Source organism: Schistocerca serialis, chromosome 6 (assembly GCF_023864345.2).
Source record: "Schistocerca serialis cubense isolate TAMUIC-IGC-003099 chromosome 6, iqSchSeri2.2, whole genome shotgun sequence".
Taxonomy (NCBI): domain Eukaryota; kingdom Metazoa; phylum Arthropoda; class Insecta; order Orthoptera; family Acrididae; genus Schistocerca; species Schistocerca serialis.
In genome coordinates this window covers 375,941,355-375,958,728 of record NC_064643.1, presented here as the reverse complement: position 1 = coordinate 375,958,728, position 17,374 = coordinate 375,941,355, and the positions used below count along the sequence as shown (strand labels likewise).

Here is a 17,374-nt window from a genome sequence, read left to right as displayed (position 1 = left end):
AAGATTGAGTACAATGCTGACAGATATGAGTCCAAATCGTTTCCCTTCCTTGGAAACGTAGGGCTACAGAAAGAAGAGCGATATTCGTCTCGTTATTTAGGCTGTAGCAGAATGGACGGGTCTCCTTTCTACATATGAAGCCTCAGTTTCTTGTTGAACATCTTAAGGATAAGTTAGGGAAGTGACAGCGCTGTCCAAGATGAGACGCAGTGCACTCTTGATTCAGACAGCATCCAGAGCCCAATCCCGGGTGTTACTCGCTTAGGACCGGCTGGGTGATATTCCTGTTTCCTTTACTCCCCATAAAAGCCTCAACATGGTCCAGGGGTTTATTTCCATCATGACCTCTTGCAGTCTGACGACGAGCTCTGCACCAGTCTAGAACGGTGGGGTGTTCATTTCATCTGGCATATTTACAGGGGACCCAAAGACAACAGGGTTGCTACTGGTGCCTTCATCTTGGCCTCTGAAGATGATTCATTGCCTGAAAAGGTCAAGGCGATAGTTCACTGCTGTGATGTTAAACCGTATGTCCATCCCCCTACGCAGTGCTTGAAATGCTGGAAATTTGGGCACGTCTTCTGCTGCATTCCTACCCCACATGTCGAGACTGCAGATGTCCACTGCATCCATATACTCCCTGTGCGCCTCCTCGCACTTGTATCAACTGTGGAGAGCAGCACTCCCCCTGCTTGCCAGACTGCACAGTACTCCAAAAGGAGCGGAAAATCATGAAGTACAAGACCCTGGACCGGTTGACTTACCATGAGGCTAAACGTAAATTTGAACGGTTCCATCCTGTTCGGTTGACGTCCACATATGCTGCTGCCATATTACCATCGCCATCACAGTTACCAGTCATGCCACACTCTGTGCCACGAACAGTGGGACCTCCGGGCCTCCTGAATACATCCACCCCCTTGGTGGTAGGGGAAAATCTCTTTCCGTTGCTCCCAAAGTACCTACTTCAGGAGCAAGCCCCCCACCCCTCTTCCCAAATGCAAGGGACATCAGTCCTCTCCCCCAGCTGGAGGAGCAACAGCCTCCTCCAGCTCCTCTCCTGCGGGAGGTGTCCCTTGCGACCCTCTCTCCCAAGGTCTCTGCTAATGCCACAGCAGACACTCGCTAAAGGAGCCAAATGCCGCTGGACAAAGAACTTCATGGTCTTTCTCTGTGCCTGTAGCTACTGCAGAGAAGTCCTCTTAGCAAGCCCCTAAAGAGAAGTGAGAGCACAAGCAAACAAAGAAGTGTGCTAAGAAAAAGGACCCTTCGATGGCCCCAATCCCACCACTCCTTACCAATTCTGCACCTGCGGATGAGGTGGAGATCTCTGTGCCCCCTGAGGACCTGGATCTCATTGATGCCTCATCCACAATAGGAATGGATACAAATACTCAGTCAGTGACAGCAGGTGACACTGAGGCATAACCTGCCTCCTTGCACGCTTCATACCTTCCCAACTTCATGATGTCGTCATCCTCCAGTGGAATTGCTGTGGTTTTTTGTACCACCTGGCTGAGCTATGGCAACTGTTAAGCTTTACACCTGCTTTCTGTATTGCCATACAGGAAACCTGGTTCCCGGTAATGCGGACCTCGGCCCTTTGTGGCTATAGGGAATATTACAAGAACCGTATCAACTATAATAGTGTGTCAGGTGTACTTTGTGTATATTTCCTGAACTCAGTATGCAGTGAACCTGTGCCCCTTCAAACCCCTTTTGAAACTGTGGCTGTCAGAATAAGGACAAAACAGCAAATAACTGTCTACAAAGTATATCTTCCTCCAGATGGTGCAGTGCCCCTGAACTCGTTGCCTGCACTGATTCAACAACTCCCTAAACCTTTCCTACTTTTGGGAGATTTTAATGCCCATAACCCCTTGTGGGGTGGTACCATGCTTACTGGCCGAGGCAGAGATGTCAAAACTTTCCTGTCTCAAGTTGACCTTGACCTCTACCTCTTAAATATTGTGGCCCCCACACATTTCAGTGTGGCTCATGGCACTTACTTGGCCATTGATTTATTCCTCTGCAGTCCAGGATGTCTCCCATCTGTCAGCTGAAGTGCCCACGATGACTTGTGTGGTAGTGACCACTTTCCCATCTTCCAGTCACTCCCGCAGTGCCATTCCCCTGGATGTCTAGCAAGGTGGTTTTTAAACCAGGCAGACTGGAAAGCTTTTACCTCTGCTGACACCACTGAATCTCCCCCACATGGCACCATCCATGTGGTACTTGAGCAGATCACTAGAACGATGGTTTCTGCAGCGGAAAACATGATCCCTTGTTCTTTAGGGTGCCCCCGGCGAAAGTCAGTGCCTTGGTGGTCGCTGGAAATCGCTGTGGCCATTAAAGTGCATCAGCGAGCTCTATAGCGATATAAGCGGCACCCTTCCTTAGAGCACCTAATAACTTTTAAATGGCTCTGTGCCCGTGTTCACCAGCTTACAAAAAGATGGAGATGAGCATGTTGGGAGAGGTATGTCTCAACCATTGGGTGACATACGTCACCTTCCCAAGTCTGGACGAAGATCAGACATGTTTGTGGGTACAAGACAATGAACAGGTGTCACTGGCATTCATAAATGGCATGTTATCTACTGACGCAAACGCAATTGCCAAGCACTTTGCTGAGCACTACAGTCAAGCCTGCGTGTCAGAGATTTATCCCTCAGCATTTCGCACCCACAAACAGTGGATGGAAAGGAAAGCCCACTCGTTCACTGAATATCACAATGCACCCTATAATGCTCCATTTACAGAGTGGGAGCTCCTCAGCGTTTTTGCACATTGCCCCGACACAGCTTCTGGTCCAGATAGAATCCACAGTCAGATGATCAAACATCTCTCGTCTGACTAAAAGTGACATCTCCTTGTCATCTTCATCAGGATCTGGTGCAATGGAGTCTTGCCATCGCAGTGGCAGTGGAGAACCATCATTCCAGTGCTCAAACCTGGTAAAAACGCGCTTGATATAGATAGCTATCGGCCCCTCAGCCTTACCAGCATTCTTTGTAAGCTGTTAGAATGTATGGTAAGTCTGCGGTTGTGTTGGGTCCTGGAGTCGAGCGATCTATTGGCTCCATGCCAGGGCGGTTTCCGCCAGGATTGCTCTACCATTGATAATCTAGTTTCCCCCGAGTCTGCCATCCGAACAGCCGTTTCCAATTGCCAACACCAGGTTGCCGCCGTTCATGATTTATGAAAAGCTTAAGACATGACCTAGCGACATCATATCCTTGCCACATTATATGAGTGGGGTCTCCGGGGCCAGCTTCTGATTTTTATCCAAAATTTCCTATCGCTCCCTACTTTCCTTGTCCAAGATGGTGCCTCCCATAGTTCCCCCCACATCCAGGAGAATGGAGTCCCGCAGGGCTCTGTATTGAGTGTATCTCTATTTTTAGTTGCCATTAACGGTCTAGCAGCAGCTGTTGGGCCATTGGTCTCACCTTCTCTGTATGCAGACGACTCCTACATTTCATACTGCTCCTCCAGTAATGGTGTTGCTGAGCGGCACCTACAGGAAGCCACCCACAAGGCGCAGTCATAGACTCTGGCCCACAGATTCCAGTTTTCAGCTGCGAAGTCGTGTGTCATGCATTTCTGTTGGCGTCATGCTGTTCGTCCGGAACCAGAACTTTATCTTAATGACGATCCACTCACTGTAGTGGAGACACATTTATTCTTAGGACTGGTTTTCGACGCCTGATTGACGTGGCTTCCTCATCTTCGTCAGCTTAAGCGGAAGTGCTGGCATCACCTCAATGTTCTATGCAGCCTGAGCAACGCCAACTGGGGTGCAGATCACACTACGCTGCTGCTGCTGCTCTACAGAGCCGTTGTTCAATCCCACCTTGACTATGGGAGTCTGGTTTATGGTTCGGCAGTGCCCTCAGCTATGTGTTTATTTGACTCACTGCACCACAGTGGCGTTCGACTGGAAACAGGAGTTTTTAGGATTAGTCTGGTGACCAGTGTCCTGGTGGATGCAAGACCCTCCATTGAAGGTTAGGTGTGCACAACTGCTCGCCAGTTACGTTCCACACAGTCATAGTTCTCCTGAGCATCTGAATTACCGTCTCCTTTTCCCATCCATGGCGGTTCATCTTCCGCATTGGAGGCCCAGGTTAGGCCTTAAGATTGCGGTTCACGTCTGATCTCTTCTGTATGAAGTTGAGTCCTTACCTTTACCACCATTCACATACACCTCCATGGTGTACACTTAGGCCGAAGCTTTGCCTGGACCTTTCATGTGGTCCTAAGGACTCAGTTAACCCCGCAGCTCTCTGCTGTCACTTCCTCTTGATTCTTGACATAAACTGGGACCACAAAGTGGTTTACACAGACAGCTCGATGGATGGTGGTCATGTTTTCTTCGCGTATGTTCATAGAGGACATACTGAATAGCACTCCTTGCCAGATGACTGCAGTGTTTTCACTGCAGAGCTGGTGGCTATTTCTTGTGCTCTTGAGCGCATCTACTCGTGCCCTGGCAAGTCGTTTCTTCTTTGTACTGACTCCTTGAGCAGCCTACAAGCCCTGCCATCCTTTGGCAGCGACCATCCAGGAGTCCATCTATGCCCTGGAATGGTCCAATCATTCCGTGGTGTTTGTGTGGATCCCAGGCTACACATTACTACGCTGCAAAGTTTTTCAGCTTTGGGAGATGGAATGTCATAATCTCAGTAAGCACAACAAACTGTGTGCTATTAAGGAGACTACAAATGTGTGGAAGACATGCATGTTGGCCTCTCGCAGAGACTGTGTGGTTCTCTGCCGGCTTCACATTGGCCACACGAGGCAAGCACATGGCTACCTCCTCCATCACGAGGACCCACCTTGGTGTCACTGTGGCTCACATATGACTGTCGTCCACATCTTGCTGGACTGACCACTTTTAGCCGCTCTGCGGTGGACTTTTAATCATCTCGGCACACTACCTTCAGTGTTGGACGACAATGCCTCAACAGCAGATACAGTTTTACGTTTTATTCATGAGCGGGGGGCGATGGGGGGGTGGGGGCGGGAGGTTTCGTACCGTGTAAGGGTTGGCATTCAGCATTTTCTCAGAGGCCGCCAGCCTCCCTCCATTTTAACTCTGTTGCACTTTCTTTGCATTTGTATGTGTTGGTGGTCGTCTTTTCCCTAAGTGTGTTCACCTCGCCTTGTCTTTTTGGGGGTGGACATTTTAATGTGTTGCAGAGTGGCTGGCTCATCCTCTTTTATTATTGCTGGTTTAAATACCTTCTTCTACTTTTCCTTCTGGTGTATGTTTTCCCAGTTTTTTGCTCACGCCATTCGTTTTCTTTTTAGGTGTGGTTCCCCATTCCTTTTTCCCCTTTTACTTTCTCAAACATACTTCGGGTGTTTTTGTACCTTGAGCCTTGCTTGCTTTGGGAGAAAGGGACCAAAGACGCTGTAGTTTGGTCTCTTTATGCCCCAAACCAACTAACTTAGATCTGAAGATGATCCAGAGTGACTGAAAGTGGTCATTTAGGTAAAAAACAAGATTTGGTATTGAAATTGAACAATAAATGGGAAGAATTTTAATATCAGTACAGTTTCTAATTCTCTAGAGGCAAATACTTCTGCTATAGTGAACAGGCTGTTTATCTGCCATATGCATTTTGCTGCTTTGATTTTTGAAGCATTATGAGTCAAGGTTTTGTCTGGGTCCTTTCTTCGGTGGCGTGATTGAGCTATATTTACTCAACCTACAAAGTCAGATGTCCTGTTATTGAGATTTGCATGAGCAGCAGCTTTACTGTGGTTTTAAAGACATGAATTGTGGTCATAGTATGACCAGGACTGTACAGAATAACTTAATGCAGTCCTATTTTGATGCAGCTTTGAGGAAAGGTCTAAGCAGAATCACCACTGAGAATGTTTCAGAAATGACAGTAGTGACAGGTTGTGTAGGTAAGACACCAGAAGATAAAACAGGTACAGTGGTACCTGTGTACACAAGTATAATTTTTGTTCTATACTGATTTTCAGTATGTAGTAGAATGCTTTTGAAAAGAAGCATATTTGTGGCTATTATTATTATTATTATTATTATTATTATTATTATTATTATTATTATTATCATCATTATTGCACTGTAGCCTTAAATATATTATTCACTACCATTTAAATTTGTTGATAACTATATATTATTCTTTGCTGTGTGTTCCAGACTGGTAGAGAAATTATGTCATGATTCAAGTTTCTATTCGTTGTTATCGCCTTGTGGATGAACCACCTGAGAAACCCTACTATGTTTATGTAATAGAAACGCTATTGGCTGGAAAGTACTATTCTGTAGAGAGAAGATACAGTGAATTTTTGAGATTGCACAAAGAGGTATGGTACTTGTATCAGTATGACTGTTGTGTGTTGCTTTATAACGAGCGCAGCATGTACTTGTTTTCTCTGAACTATTGTTCACACAAACAGTTTGTGTTTTTCTTATGACAATAGCTCATAATTTGTAAAAGTTTCAGATTACAGTTGAGAAAAGGAAGTAAGACTCATGAAAATATATTAAACAATAGTTATAGTACCTATAACATATCTCAGACAAAAGTATAAAAATAGAAATAAATATGTACAGAACAGATCAGTTGAGCTCAGACGTGTGCAGTTTCAGTTGCATTAGGACTTACAAATTGCTGACATAGGTGCAATCACTTGGTGGAACAATCAGGACAGGAACATGTGTTTGGATTGTTTGGACATCTCTACACATCCAAACATTTGACGGTATTGAGTATACCTATTTTTGCTGATTTGCTTTGGATCTTATTGTTCTTGTCTGTAGTCTGTTAACAGATTCCGTAATTTCCAGTTTTCAGTATGCCCAGTGACCAGTTTGGATGGTTTTAACTAGGATTATCTTTTGAAGTTGACAGCATCTCCACTCTAGTATGGTGTTTGTAGCCTTGATTGCTCTGAGGTAACTGTTTCTTGATTTTAGTCTTTGAGTAATTGGTCGAACGCCACTAATGAATGATGTGTGGATGTAAAGTGTTTAATTTCCCCTTGTAGGCAATTGCTTCCCATCAAATTGTTGATGTAGCAAATCGTGGTATGTGTTAGCTCTTGTAGGTTTCAGACAATGGGTGGTGAGTCTGATTGTTTTAAACAGCGACACGTCAACTTAAGTTTGCAAAAGACTCACATTTCATTGCTACTCAATCATCTAGATCTTGGTATTTTTGTCTATATTCTGATTTTTCTCTGTCTTGATTTGCTTACAGTTGAATTTTGCCCCCCTTCTGCATAGATGGCTGCAAGTAATTAAGGTTACAAGTGATAATTTTGACCTATTACCTTAAAATGCAGACTGACACAGGATATGATTGGCTAACAAAATATTCCTGTCACATTTGTACATTCATGCACCTTCTTCAAAGTCAATCCGCCAAGGTTCATTGTACCACACTACAAAGTTGCATCATCTGTTGCTTCTTAAGGTGTTTGTTATTCCGCCCACAGTGCAATTTCAGTACTTTATTTTCGTTGTTTGTCACTTCATGGAAGTACACCTTAGCCATATGTTATCTGCAACATTAGGCAAATAACATATACTACATGAATGGGTAAATTACACGTTGATTATAATGTGCCATCACAGGAGGGCTTAATGCCCCTTTCATGATTACTGTACAACCATTTGTTTTGTTAGCAACACAGAATGATACTCTGTAATTTCACAATGTCTCAGTTCACTACACAATAACCATCACAGTATTGTAAAAAATACAGTATATGCTGCTCTGATTTTTATTAAGTTTGAGCAAAGTACCAAATAATTTCAAAGAAACATCAGGTAACATATTAAGCACTGTCAATGCAAGCACACATACCACATTGTTCTTCAGTCACTATTACTCTCCAGATACCTCATTTTTTTATTGGTTGAGGTAGTTTTTTACTGATGGCCTTCAGTTCCTCAATTTTCACAAATTCTCTTTATTCGAATATCCCCTGTTGTTTGTTTTTGAGTGAATGTTGGACTTTTGAAAAACACAAATTCCAACAGAAAGAAGTACTTTGCAGGTTACTAAGGCACTCTTTGTCATGGTATGGTAGTAAATGACAGTTTTTTGACTTTGAGCTATGCCATTTTGCAGTCATCAAAATTGGTTCTTTGCAGGTACTGAATGAGCAGTCAACAATAAACATAGACTGCAATAAACATAGACTGCATCCTTGGTCGAATGGTTAGCATTACTGCCTTTGGTGCGGAAGGGCCCAGGTTCAATTTTTGTTTACCATCCACTCAGACTTGAGACCAAATGCAGATTTAGTTGAATAAACATGCACCAGCATTATTAGAATTCATCTACTGCCAATAAAGGTGGAAAGGATTGGTGACATGCTGATTCTATGTCCCACGATCATAGATCGCACCTTTTACTGCATTGTAGGCAGCAGTGTGAATGGGATTAAGGCCTAATCCCTGAGGCTGTGTGTTCACTAGGATCATATTCATATGTTCCACCAGAAAATTACGTGTACAACAGTTGAATGACTGATACAAGATAAATAGGATTGATGCTGCAAATGTTTAGTTACCAGATGTGTTCTGTCAGTTATGGTCGCCTTCGATGTATGATTGAGTTCTCACACATCTGCAGTCATTGCCAGTGTTGTCAGAATATTTCTGTGTGTTGTTTTCCATGCCATTGCACAGAAGCTCAGTTGTTTTTGTCTTCCATTGCAATGCAAGAATACATCTTTAATGTACTGCCCCTCCATTGTCACTAACTTAATTGAATTTGATGAAATGTGTAGTGAACCACATTTCAAAGAATCCTTGTTGGTCTTCCAAATTCAATAGATGTCACCTCAATCTGTGCATTTTCTGGTTCAGTCCCTGAAGTATCCTGTGGTCCACTTTCATCGTGTTCTACTGTCGTTTTGGGAAGCAGTCGAATTGCAATGGAAGACAAAAACAACTGAGCTTCTGTGCAATGGCATGGAAAACAACACACAGAAATATTCTGACAACACTGGCAATGACTGCAGATGTGTGAGAACTCAATCATACATCGAAGGCGGCCATAACTGACAGAACACATCTGTGTTGCCCATTATTCTTAAAGATGCTGCATTTTATGAGTTGGTTTTGATGCCTTTTGACAGTTCATAATGCAGTTTGACATACAGCATATTTCCCAGCTGTTTGATTATACCGCCAGTGATCCATTGTGATCCATTTGACAAATTGTTTGAAAAATTTGTGGCGTACATTTGATTACCAACCTGTAACTTTGAAGCTCTTCTTTGGCTTTGTATCTCCTTCTGAGGGAAGGATCAGTGACAATGTCATCCTTGGCCGATAGCCATGAAGTACAGGGTTATTACAAATGATTGAAGCGATTTCACAGCTCTACAATAACTTTATTATTTGAGATATTTTCACAATGCTTTGCACACACATACAAAAACTCAGTTTTTTTAGGCATTCACAAATGTTCGATATGTGCCCCTTTAGTGATTCGGCAGACATCAAGCCGATAATCAAGTTTCTCCCACACTCGGCGCAGCATGTCCCCATCAATGAGTTCGAAAGCATCGTTGATGCAAGCTCGCAGTTCTGGCACGTTTCTTGGTAGAGGAGGTTTAAACACTGAATCTTTCACATAACCCCACAGAAAGAAATCGCATGGGGTTAAGTCGGGAGAGCGTGGAGGCCATGACATGAATTGCTGATCATGATCTCCACCACGACCGATCCATCGGTTTTCCAATCTCCTGTTTAAGAAATGCCGAACATCATGATGGAAGTGCGGTGGAGCACCATCCTGTTGAAAGATGAAGTCAGCGCTGTCGGTCTCCAGTTGTGGCATGAGCCAATTTTCCAGCATATCCAGATACACGTGTCCTGTAACGTTTTTTTCGCAGAAGAAAATGGGGCCGTAAACTTTAAACCGTGAGATTGCACAAAACACGTCAACTTTTGGTGAATTGCGAATTTACTGCACAAATGCGGAGGATTCTCTACCGCCCAGATTCACACATTGTGTCTGTTCACTTCACCATTAAGAAAAAATGTTACTTCATCACTGAAAAAAAGTTTCGCACTGAACGCATTCTCTTCCACGAGCTGTTGCAACTGCACCAAAAATTCAAAGCGTTTGACTTTGTCATCGGGTGTCAGGGCTTGTAGCAATTGTAAACGGTAAGGCTTCTGCTTTAGCCTTTTCCGTAAGATTTTCCAAACTGTCGGCTGTGGTACGTTTAGCTCCCTGCTTGCTTTATTCGTCGACTTCCGCGGGCTACGCCTGAAACTTGCCCGCACGCGTTCAACCGTTTCTTCGCTCACTGCAGGCCGACCCGTTGATTTCCCCTTACAGAGGCATCCAGAAGCTTTAAACTGCGCATTCCATCGCCGAATGGAGTTAGCAGTTGGTGGATCTTTGTTGAACTTCGTCCTGAAGTGTCGTTGCACTGTTATGACTGACTGATGTGAGTGCATTTCAAGCACGACATACGCTTTCTCGGCTCCTGTCGCCATTTTGTCTCACTGCGCTCTCGAGCACTCTGGCGGCAGAAACCTGAAGTGCGGCTTCAGCCGAACAAAACTTTGAGTTTTTCTACATATCTGTAGTGTGTCGTGACCATATGTCAATGAATGGAGCTACAGTGAATTTATGAAGTCGCTTCAATCATTTGTAATAGCCCTGTAGTTTGGCTGGTGAGTTTCAGTTACTCGATTTCGAGTTGTGCGATAAGTAATCAGCAGTTTTTGTAGAGCATCTTGCTTATTTTCCTCTCCCAATTAGCTTTTCTAATGGCTTCTTTGAAAGTTCTGACACATTTTTCTGCTCCACCATTTGAAGCAGCATAAAATGGAACTGTAGTAAAGTGTTCTTTGCCATACCTGCCACAAAAAAATCTTTGAATTCCTTTGATACAAACTGTGTAAGAGTACCAGGAACTATGGTCTTGGGGAATTCTGTGGCAAAGACTTTCTCGAGTGCTTTTATTGTAGCTTATGAAGTTGCTGACACTATGTCAAATGCCTATGGAACTGTGTCCGTACATGAACCACAATGTTTTCCAGAGTGGTCCAGCATAATCAGTGTGAATTCTTTTCCATGGTTCTGTTGCTTGGAGCCAGGTTTGAAAATCATTTTTGCGATTTTGTTTTGCCGTTTGACGAACACATTGTGAAACTATTTCTTCAATGTCTTTCTCCACTTTTTACTGTCAGTGATACCTTCTTGCCATTTATTTTATTCTGACAATGTCCCAGTTTCTTCAAAAATTTCTTTTGGCATATTTGGGTATGATAACCATTGTGAAAGCTGTGTGAAGATTATCGTGGCTAGTGCTGATGGCAGCCGTTTGTTAAAATATGGTTGCAAACCTTTTTTGTCTTTTGGCAAATAGTGTGGCCATCTGCTTTTCACTTAATGCAGAATCAATTTTAGTGCTGCCTCTTTGCTCGTAGCTTCAAAACTTTTCCTACAATCAACTGAAAATTAATTTCTTCATAAATTGCAAGCAGAATTATCCAGCCAGATGTATTGATTTTTCATCTGGAGCAGTACTAGTCTTGATAAGGCATCTGCATTGTAATGTGTTTTTGACTGCATCTGATTGATTTCATAGTTACATTCCATCAGCGTGATTTCTTATCTTTGTAGTTTCTGAGCTACCATTACTTGCAGCAGCTTTGCTTTGATAGAATATTGAAAGCAGAGGATTGTGACCTGTGATCATTTTAAACTTCTTTCATACACTATTGTTGAAATTCCTTCATCCCATAAATTATAGACAGCACTTTCTTTTCAATCTGGCTGTATCTGGCCTGATGGTCCTTTAGCCTTAGAAGCAAAGGCAATGGGTTTTAATAATCCATCTGAATACTTGAGGCAATACTGCTCTGATTACATACAAAGAAGCATTGATGGCCAATAAAACAGTTTGAGTTGGTACAAAGTGCACCAATTTAGTTTTCTTGATGTTTTTCTTCTTGAGGTTCAAAAATGCTGCTTCTTTTTGCTTGGTGCATTTGAACTGTGCAGTTTTCTTTCAAAGTTGATCCAGTGGTCCAGTGATTTCAGCAAGTTCCTTGGTGAATTTGTTATTGTTACGTACTTTTCCAATAAAAAGTCTAGTTTCAGTCTATTCTTTGGATGAGGCAGCTTTTTTATTGCATCTGCACTGGATGCAGGCCATTGGATTTGACTTGCTCAGTGGTGTGGCCTACGTATTCCACTTTGTTTTTTTGAGAATTCACATTTAATTCGATTGCATCTGCAGCTATTTTCTTCCCATCATGTGAAAAGCGTATTCAGATTCTTAGTGTTCATATATATTTGTGCCTGTGGTAACTATATCATCCACATAATTGGCACATACAGTTATGGTATTTGTGACTTGGTTCACAAATCAATGCTATATTACAGGAGCACTTGCTGCACCAAATGGTAGCATCTGGTATTCAAAATGCCCAATTGACATCCAACCTCTTTTTGCTTGACAATTGTGGAGGTAACTCATTCTCGAGAGTTGAGTGACGATCCTCAGTGTGTGCTCCACCTTCACTGTGCTCAGTGTTCAGTTTCTACTGTGTTAGGAGAATTTTCAGTTTTGGAACCCATACGTAACTAAATGGAAACACAGTGTACTTGTTGATACAGTTCTCATGTTGCTGAGTTTCGACAGCCTCCTTGTACACACAGCTCCAACAGTGGGATGTGTTTTTAAGAATTTCTTATATCTTCATATTTCATTTTGTGGTTGGTTTCAAGACGGTGTTCAGCAATTGCTGATTTTGTGGGGTGCTGGAAGTTGGTGTGTGCTCCTTTCTTCAATTGTGCAAATTGTTTGTCCATCATATGCATTCCCACACTAACATGGTATGTAATACATTCCAATTTACTGGAGTCCCAGTTCATCTTTTACTGTCCTTAAAAAGGATTTGGTCTTTGCTGGTGGGTGGTACACATATTTGATATTTTTTTTATGTGAAATTCTAACGATCTTTCCAGATACGTTTCCCGATATGGAAGATAGGCTATCTTTTTCGATTTATCTTCATTGGGTATTGGCTATGGTGTGGTCTTTTGCTTGCCTTGAAATGAACCACAAAATAAAATACGAAGAGGCAAAGATTCTGCAGAACACATCCCACTATTGGCACTGTGTGTACAAGAAGGCTATCAAAACCCAGCGTCATGAAAACCTCATCAACAAGGACAATGGATTTCAACTTAGTCAGGTGTTGACTGTGGCACTGAAAGTTCTCCAGATGCAGCGGAAAGGGAACATTGAGCATGGCGAAGATGGAGTACTGACTGAGGACCACCACTCAAACCTGAGCACAAGCTTCCTGCATCACCACGTCCAGCACATTGCACAGTCCATACACAGGGTCAGGGGGGAGACGACATTTGTATTTACCACATCCACTGGTCAGCATGTCAGTCAGTAGGAGTAATCTGACGACGACGACGACGACGTTTTACGCTGTTCAAAATTCATTCTACAATGATCAGTCAAATCGCTGCATGCCCAAATGAATTATTTGCTGAGAAAACCTAAGAATTAGTTTCCTCTAATCCAAGGGAATATTACAGCAAAATAAGAAGCTTGATGAGTGCCAAAACAAGAACCAACATTTTGTGAGTGCAGTTGCCTTTTTGAAAATGAGCCTTACATCCACATTGTGCAACCTTTGTCAAGATCGTACATCATAACCAGACACCAGCAGTGAGCCGACTTACTGGGACAGTCAGTTTGGCTTTAGTGCATGAACGTATCAGACACACACGCCACCAGCTTGACTACATAGGATGCAAACTCTTTGCCCTACACCTACAATTGGCAACCTTGCTCTCACCCCCATTACCTGGGAGTGGGTTGAATGTTCATCCTAGTCGCAGGCAGATTGAGCACAACAATGTGCACCTCTGAATCTATCATCAAAATTCAATCAATTAGTGTCAAAACAGCCAAACTGAGAGACTGTATGAATGATCGTGAATATTATTGGGAAAACCATCAGTGACAGTGTGTTGTCTGTCGTAGAGAAAGGCTTACTGTATTTACTCGAATCTAAGCCACACTTTTTTCCGGTTTTTGTAATCCAAAAAAACCGCCTGTGGCTTAGAATCGAGTGCAAAGTAAGCGGAAGTTCTGAAAAATGTTGGTAGGTGTCGCCGCAACTAACTTCTGCCGTCAAATATACGTCGCGCTACACAGGTATGCTTTGCAGGCACAAAGATAAATACTGGCGCCGAAACCTCTGCGTTAGTAAATAAATTAAAAGGTAGAAGAATGTAAACATTATTCCATGTATTCTTTCGTGTTTGCTGTTATTTCATTTAAATCCTGTCTGCCTACTGAACTACGAAACTAGAACAGCAAACGTGGAAGAATATACATATCATGTCATGTTTATATTCGTATTATTACTTATGCTGAATAGTGATACAGTCATAAACTAAGCACGGCAACTGACTAGATTTTTAAATCTAAGATGATCCTAATTTCTGTGCAGAATGTAATGTGCTAAAGAGTCGTCTGCAAAGATTTTCAAACGGAGAAAAATTTTCGCTAAACTCTTGTTCAGAACATCTTCTTTCATATGCAGTCTATTATTTGGTTCTTGTTGATCATTATCAAAGAAAGCAGCAGTTTATGTAACAACAAATAGCAGACTCACGCCATTTTTTCGCTTATGAGACAATTCCTCTCTTTTTTTTATTGTAAGCCGCGGTAGCACGCACAAAAGCAAGCCTTGCCGCGAGCGGCGACAGGTCATAAACATGCATTATCAGAATGTGACAAACAATGCATGACACAGTACAATAATGCATTTTCCGCTTAGTGACAAACACCTATAACAAAGAGAACAGCACTTATCAGATCAAAGCAAAGTAAGTAATCGATTCAAACCAGATGAAGCACGCGAAAAAGGAAGGGTACCCATATAAATACGGACGGAGCGCCTGACACATAGCAGTGGCTACCTGTAAAGCTTAACTGTAAAGCTTACGACTTGAACCAAACTACTGTAGCTGTATCTTCATCCATTCAACCTCAATTGTGTTTCACGTTACAATGGTCAACTGTTTTTCGATTTGGAGGGGCGGTCTAAAACTTTTCTCTCACCTTTAATTTCGAGTCTCAAGTTTCAGGAGCGGCGTAGATTCGGGAAAATTTTTTTTCCTTGATTTAGAGTCTCATTTTTCAGGTGCGGCTTAGATTAGAGTGCGGCTTAGATTCGAGTAAATACGGTAAACTTTGCCCCAATGCCAGCAGCACTACTTGTCACAGAAATCATCTGCGGAGAGGACCAAGGTGCCTCCACTCTACAATCCGATAAGGTGGGGAACATTGAACAAGTTGATGCCAAAGAGTTTGGCTGTTTTTTGTGAGTTGACAGTAATTAATGGAAGCATTTTGATTGTTCCTTTGTATTTGATGACTGCTATCCTTTTCCCCTCTAAGTTAACCTGGACTCTTATTTAATGTTTTCAGTGTTGAGTTTGAATTTAATTAATCTGGTGATCCCAGCAATTTGTAAGCATCAGAATGTAATAGTGAGCAAGTTGGACCAACATCCAGCAAGAATATCATTGTGTAGCCATAGATTTCCAGTGATATGTTGGTTTTCCTGCATCTTCACTGCTAATAATTTCATAGGTCCTTGAGTTTGAATGTTGTTGCTGTGAAAAGATTTTCGTTTCTCCATAGGCAGATAGTGGAAATGGGGCCAGCCTTCTTGCAGATATTGCACATTGTGTTTCTAAATTTGTATTGATTCAAGCTATGGTTCACATTTTAAGCAAGACATAATTTTCCCAATTAGGGTTCATTTCTTTTGATGAGTTTCTTGAATGTGAGCTTTTCAATTTGTAATGAGTGGTCATTTGAGAAATGTCATAACTCTTCTGTATTTTCTCTCTTTATTGGTTTCACAGTTCACTGAGTTGCTTCAAATGTGTCCGAAATGTTTAAAATTCCAACCATTGAAAGATTGCTGTATTGCAGAGCTGAAATAAGCAAAGTGTCATGAAGGGTTGGCAGTATGATGACACCTCCAATCAGTCTCAGATAAGCAGTCTCTTGGCCATCACGTTTGCAAATGAAATTGCAATCCCTATTGTGATGAAGTATCTGTAAGTGGGTGACAGCACATGTGATTTTGCCTTAACCTATGCCAATAGTTGTTTAACAAGCTCAGAATATTTTTTCTTACTTATGCCCTTTTCTCCAAAGAGCAGTGTTGGCAGGTTGAACGTGTCAGTGTCAACCCACGACAGGAAATAAGCCTGTTTCTGGATGCCATCTGTTATCAGGTGTACTTCGAAATGGTGATGTAGGTGGCACAGGCATGTATCCCATCATTCCTTTGTTCTTTTGAATGTGGGGAATGCTGGTACATTTTATTTTTGGTACATTTTTGTCAGCAGTTTTAACAATTCACATTGTTCCATAAACTGCCGCTGTTGGAGTGTAAATATCTCACTAAGCTCTGCGAGTTCTGCCATTGTCATTGTGGATCGTCTTCACAATTCTTTGAATCTTCATAACTAGATAATGTTATTTTGTAAATGGCCATATAATTGTAATTCATGAAACAGTATATTAATGCTTAATGTTTATTAACAAAGTATTAATTCTATAGAAACATATTGTAATGTACGCATGTGTAGCAAAATAACAACTGAATACAAAACTGAAAGTCATGGCACTTGTACATATGCATAAAAATTCTATTAAAATGCAGAAAATATCGATTATAACATACATAATATCTGATGATTTTCCACAATTGACAGCTAAGCGTTATGGACATGCATCATAAATACCGGTGTGATGAAAAAAACATGTATCTTAGCAGAAACTGTTGCGAATACACTGCTAGCTGCTACGTTTGTATCATGCAGAGACCAGTGTGACAAAATTAGTTTATCGGTGATATCTGCAAATGGAACAGAAGGTGAGCAAGCTGTACTTGCACGAGCCACTCCCCATCTTATGTCTTGTGATGGCTTGAGAAGAGTTAATGCAGTTGTAGATTTATTTTCCATGCCCTGTTTACACTGTTTACTTAGAATATTTGGTGACATTAATAGCCTTGGCATTTACTTTGAGCAATATTTTGTGTCCTAGAACACAATATCACACTTACATTGAAGACTTTAGTCATTCCCCCTCCCCCTCTATCCCTGCCCCTCCACTGCGAACGAGATTTATTTATTTATTTTGTAGCATGTTTTTTCTGCTTGTGTTGGCCAGGATTCAACGACTGTGCGAATGTGAATTAATGGGTATAGAAGGGACACAACTCAGTGTCATGCTTTACCTCAACAGGCCTGCCCAATCAGTGCCCGAGAGGATAGACATGTGGTCACGCAAA

General features: G+C 42.1%; 1 protein-coding gene across 6 annotated transcripts in view; it reads left to right on the top strand.

The window, feature by feature from the left end:
* The window catches only part of LOC126483871 (sorting nexin-24-like), a 91,969-nt gene that overhangs the window by 58,923 nt on the left and 15,672 nt on the right, over positions 1–17,374 (top strand). For all 6 annotated transcript variants that reach the window (XM_050107108.1, XM_050107112.1, XM_050107110.1 and 3 more), the window contains exon 3: positions 6,182–6,348. In XM_050107108.1, coding sequence (XP_049963065.1) covers positions 6,202–6,348 — 147 coding nt within the window. In that variant the 5' untranslated portion in view covers positions 6,182–6,201. The remainder of the gene's footprint in view (positions 1–6,181; positions 6,349–17,374) is intronic.